Genomic DNA, 5670 nt, shown 5'->3' with positions numbered 1-5670 from the left:
GCACAGCCCGGCCCCGCCACCCCCCGAAGCGTAAATCCCGGCTGGTGATGGCACACAGATAGGGGGACCTCAGGGATCTGTCTGAAGTCCATGAAGGAAAACCGCTATTTCCTAGAGGAAAACCCCCTCGCTCTCAAAGCCTGGAGGAGGCATCCTTCGGCAGCGAGCAGCTATCTGATTCAAAACAGCTGGACCCAACCCACCCCAGCTCTGCGGGCACGGTCAGACCTGCAAGGCAGCTAAGCAAGGGGGACAGACCCCCGGCTCTGCTTCATCGTTGCCAAAAGGCAGCGGTGGGTTTGGGTGCAGGAGTCGCCTCTCGCCTCCAATCAGTCACAGAAAGTACTGAGCCATTTGGCCACGACTGGAGAGCTGAGAGCAGAGTTTGAGGGAGTCAGCTAAAAGAGCTCTGCGGATGCAATACAACAAGTCCCGAGCCATTTGTGCCTCCCTCAGCATCATGGCAGCTTTGACTGGGCATCAATATTTTGGCAGATACAGTGCCAGCCTCGCCTGTGACATTCTTCTTGTATTTGAGACCCCATCTTTGATGGCCTGAAAATCCCTCCCTTTTAATTGGCATGGCCAGTCGTATTGTCCTTGCCTTGGAGGGTTACATTGACCTCTTAAGTGACAAGTTCCTTTCATGATTATATACATGGCTTTAAAATGCAGCCGACTCATTCAGGTTTATCTCTGGAGACCTCAGCAAGGGCTTTGTCCTGAAATGGACAGCTTTGTGACTGGTTTCAGTAAGTCAAGAGCTCTTGTGTTCCTAAGCATTAAAGAGGATTTAAACTTTTCTATATACATATAGGATTAAGTGAACCTCTAGTTCAGTGTCAGATCTTTTTCATTTTTGAAAGAGTTCAATCTCAATCAGACATCTAGGGATTTATTGTCAAGCTTGTCTTAAATAATTCCCACATAGTTGTTATTTTATATAGCTTCAAATAACAGTCTTGTTTCACTCACCTGACTGCACTATGATTTTGGTGTGAGCTAGTGATAGCTGTGATATCATACTCTGCAGGTAAGCAGTTATTCAAACATATCTCAAAACATGATGGAGAGCAACCACATATCTCATAACTGTTTCTGTTTCTAGGTATTCTTGAAATAACTGCTGTTGATGTTGGAATCGTTGCCATCAAGGGCTTGTTCTCGGGCAGGTACCTGGCCATGAACAAAAGGGGCAGACTTTATGCATCAGTAAGTTTTACTTAAGACTGGCGTATGCCTGACATTTCCTATGGGAAAAACAGGTCCAGTGGGGAGCCCTCATTTCTTGTAAATGAACATTTATAGAAAAAAAAAGAGTACTATTATAACAGATTTCTGTCTGGAACTGCTACAGGCAACCAGTCAGTACATTTTTAGAAGTGGAAAGAAGCTGTGTTCTTACTTTCTCATTGTCTGTACAGCCAAAAGCAGAAGAAGGTATTTGGCAAAGGTTTTTCATGTAGCCAGATTTCCGGGTGATTTGGTGCCCTGGTAAAGACCTCAGGAGCCACCCTTCCCAGGGCAGAATGTCCACCTCCATTCAAAATTACCCATATTTATAACTGACCTGGACCTTGGACACTGGCAGAGGGTATGCATGCCAGATAAGGAATATCCAGAAGCAATTGAGCATCTCTGTTACAGCAAAGCAGCTTACTGATGGGAGTTTCTTTGCATTTGTTTGGGCAGTGGAAGAATTTGCAGGTACTAAAAGGCAGAGCTAGAGCAAGGAAAGGAAGTATGCGAAGGTGCAAAAAGATAAAGGTGAAAATAAACACCTTATTATACTCCTTTGACCTAATTTTGTGTCCTGATCTTTGAGGTAAAATCTGGGCTCTCCTGATATTAGTGAGAGTCTTGCCTTTTCAGCCCAGCCAATTTCCCCTCAGTGAATAAATTACTGTAGCTTAGACTTCTTCACAGCCAGGGATATACACTGAGGTGTATTTGTCAGTGTGTATACTATACACATTATCCACCTACTTGAATTTCTTCCGTTGTCTTTGATTACATCCCTAGCAATCTTGTCATCTCTTACTGTGTAACAGCCATACTGGGCAGTTTCTCCAGGAATCCTGTGGCATGGAAAGGGATTTGAAGAGGGTAAAGCATGGCTCTGTGAAATTTGCTTTCTCCAACTAGTCATTATATGTAATTTTGCTGATTTGAACAGCATGATATATCCTCAAGCAACGTGAGCTTTTCCCATGTGAATGCAACTTAGGTAACACAATCATCCCAGTTGTCTCCCTGGTTTAATGTATTTTACTCCACCTTTTCACAAGTGTTGTGATGGTGTTTACCACCCAGCTTCTGTAACGTGTCTCATGTGACACACACTGATTAAAAGGCCTGTGTGCAAAGATGTTCCTGGCTGGTGCAGAGAAGCAGATCACAGTTTAGGTAAAGGAAAATGCAGCTGAAGTGGAAGTAAGACATTCTAGCTCTGCTGTGCCAGAACTAGGGCTGGCCACTTCTATACCTCTGGCTAATATTCTGATTAAAATGGGCATCTTCTTCACTGGAGCTCCTCCACCAGCTCAGAGCCATCATCTGCCCAAAAGATTTTAATGGGAAGGATGAATTTTCAAGTTCTTTCTCTGTCTCTTTCTTGTTCAAAATAGGTATGTTTTTTCTTCCCAATTACTTAAATGGAATTAAAGTAAAACTAAACAAAATTTGAATAAAAAGTCCACTCTCCTAGAGTGGAGAAAAGCCTAAAGTAGGAGAGACCAGTGAGTCCATTTCTTCTGGACTTCCCTTTCTACTGTGACAACCATCAGCCCACCCCAAAGTTTGTTCAGCTATCACATGCCAAGTAATACCAGCCATGAAAGGTTCCTGTACAACTAGAAAAAATGTTTTTTGCTATTTTGGCTCAAGTTCGAGAGAGACTGCTTCAGACTTGTGTTTCAGAGATGGAGGGAGAACCCAGGAAAAGCTCTTCCACTCCAGCTCTTTTCACAGGAGCAGCAAAGGGTGAGGGCTCAGATCTGGAGAAACTTTCTGGCTTTGCTTGCCTAGAAACAAAATGACCAATGACTTTACTGATATTACTGTTCAAGGAACCTGTGCAAGGCCCCTGTTTCAACGGAGCCTTACTTCTCTGGGGATAATCACACAGTGAGCATTTTATGAAATGGTGTTGGAATATCTCTGTTACCCCCTGGTTCACCAGTTTTCCCATGTCAATAAAATGAGTTTGTTGATTCTGCAGAATTCCTTTGTGTCCTCAGCAGACTGGGATAATCCTCTAGGTTTATTCTCTGTGATAAAACCTCTACAAGCAGAATGGGGGCAGACAGCAGGACAAATCTTACCTACATATGGTAGTTGCGTGGGCTCCGGCACCACAGCTTGTGAAATCCTTGTCCTTGCAAGGAAGGGCACTTCCGTTTTACAGCTGTGGAGCTGGGACATGTGGAGTCTTTTAAAGTCTTGTTAAATGCCTATCAGCATTTCTGGTGAGTGAACAGCATTAAAGACATGTTGTTAATGGAGCCTATGGCTTTTCTGGCCCCAGCCTGGCTACCTGTGCCCTTTCCACGTCCTCCTGAGAGGTGATGTGAAATAAAACCTCTGTAAAGACCATGGTAGCAGTTCCCTTCTGGCTTACACATGTTAGATACTGAAGTCTTGATCACACAGGTACAGCCAAGACGATTTTGTAGTTAAGAAAAGATGTACAATGTGGGAGGTCCTTTATTTAAACTGTTCCTACGGCTCCCTGGGAGGAGGAAGATGTTCCTTGCGCCAGGCTTCTGCAGTTTTCTCTCAGCTGAGTACCAGATGAAAAGGGGCAAATCTTGACAGCTCATGTAAAATGTGAGCACCCAGGATGAGTGTGTTCTCCCTTCCAGTTTGTGATAAAGGAGCAGCTGAGCATTTTGGAGGACCACACTGGTGGGCAGGGTGTAGTTTCATTCTGCTGTGCTGAAGCAAGGAAAGAGGCTTCATAAAGATGTCGTTTACTGCTCAAATATCCATAACAAACTGGATGTAATAGACTGCAGGTGTATCTAGCTTCTAAGATACCAATTAATGAGCCACATTTTGCATAAAATTGTAGGATTTTACCTTTTTAATAGATGTCAAAGGTTGATAGGCAGCAATTAAATCATCCATCCGGTTCACAGGCGTATTTAGATCTTTAAGCACAAAAAAATTAAATCTACAGCCGAACAACCAGCAGAGCTATTCAATCCTAATCACATGCCATTTTGGTTTTTGTTTTCAGACTGATTTTTGCCCTCTTTCTGTCTCTGATCCACAAAGAATGCTCACACTGCTGACAAGTGCTGACGCGCTTCTCTTCTGCTCCCTTTTTGTAGCGCCAGTTGCAGTTTTCCTTACTACACATGTTGCTTTCGTTATATTTTTATTTTATATGTCTATATATACAAAATATACTTTTATTACGTTTGCTTTACAGGAAAACTATAATGCAGAGTGTGAGTTTGTGGAGAGGATCCACGAGCTGGGTTACAACACCTACGCCTCCCGCCCCTACCGGAGCGTACCCAGCAGAGGCGGCAGCAGGCGCAAGGCCAGCGCAGAGAGACTCTGGTACGTCTCCATCAACGGCAAGGGGCGACCCAGAAGGGGCTTTAAAACTCGCAGGACACAGAAGTCGTCTCTCTTTCTGCCCAGAGTGTTGGATAACAAAGACCATGAGATGGTCCGACTGCTCCACACGAATGTGAGGTACCGAGAGAGCCTCCTGAAGCCCCTGAGCAAGAACCAGCGGAGAAGGAGAGGACGCTGACAGCAGTGGGGGGACTGGTATGGGGGCTGGAACTGACTGAAAGTCTTCAAAATCTACTAAAAAACTAACAGCTGTGATTGTACAACAGGCATTAACACGGACATTTTTTATACACTGTATAACTGAAAGGCACATCACCTACTTCTAGCTATTGTAGAATTATTACCTGTGGTAAAAGAGATGCGAGATAAACTGAGGCACATTCACATGTAAATTAGTTGGATGTAATAGTTTTGTCAATGACTTTCACATTTTCTTTTCTAAAAAAAAAACAAACCAAAAACCATTTTCATTGCTAGTACTTTCATTCTAACTTGCCATAGGGTATTACCTCAGTGGCCCTGTCCTTCTAGAGCATATGAATATTTTACACTCACCCACTTTGTGTCCACAGAGAAGGTACAGCACTTTCATGGCTCTTTTGGCAGTTCCTCATAAAGTGTTACATTCCTATTTGTATGTAATATAGGAGTTAGAAAACTGGTTTAGTTTTTAGCTTACGTGTATTTATTTTATAATCAGCCAGTATCATACTTCTTTCGAGGCTGTCCAACAAAAGAACTGTAAGCTACTTCCAACATCTCAACAGACCTACACATTACCAGAATTATTCTTGAATTTGTTTAATTGAAAACTCAAGACACTTGACCTTGTCATTCAAATAAATGAATGCTGATAAAGTAGCATTTTGCATTGGCCAAGATTTGGCAAAATATACCTGTTTGCCAACTGATGAGTCCTCTCCTCAAACAGAACCCAAATATGATGTGACAGCTGAGTTTGTGATGTTAGGGAAATTCAGCACTGGGGAGGAGAATCTTTATCAGGTACTGTTGTTTAGTTATGTTTTCTACAGAAAGTCCTAGTTCTAAGTTTAAAATGTTTTAACTCTTTTTGAGGGG

General features: G+C 43.0%; 1 protein-coding gene across 1 annotated transcript; it reads left to right on the top strand.

Moving 5' to 3' along the window:
* Positions 1–1108: 1108 nt before the first annotated feature.
* Positions 1109–4768, top strand: FGF3 (fibroblast growth factor 3; the record flags this gene model as incomplete). Its single annotated transcript, XM_008945495.1, has 2 exons — positions 1109–1212; positions 4436–4768. Coding segments are annotated over 2 exons (437 nt in total), but the record flags the coding sequence as incomplete, so codon positions are not given.
* Positions 4769–5670: the final 902 nt, after the last annotated feature.

This window comes from Merops nubicus, unplaced genomic scaffold (genome assembly GCF_000691845.1).
Source record: "Merops nubicus isolate BGI_N331 unplaced genomic scaffold, ASM69184v1 scaffold3848, whole genome shotgun sequence".
NCBI lineage: Eukaryota > Metazoa > Chordata > Aves > Coraciiformes > Meropidae > Merops > Merops nubicus.
The sequence above is the reverse complement of the archived record's forward strand: the minus strand, read 5'-3'. Positions and strand labels throughout refer to the sequence as shown.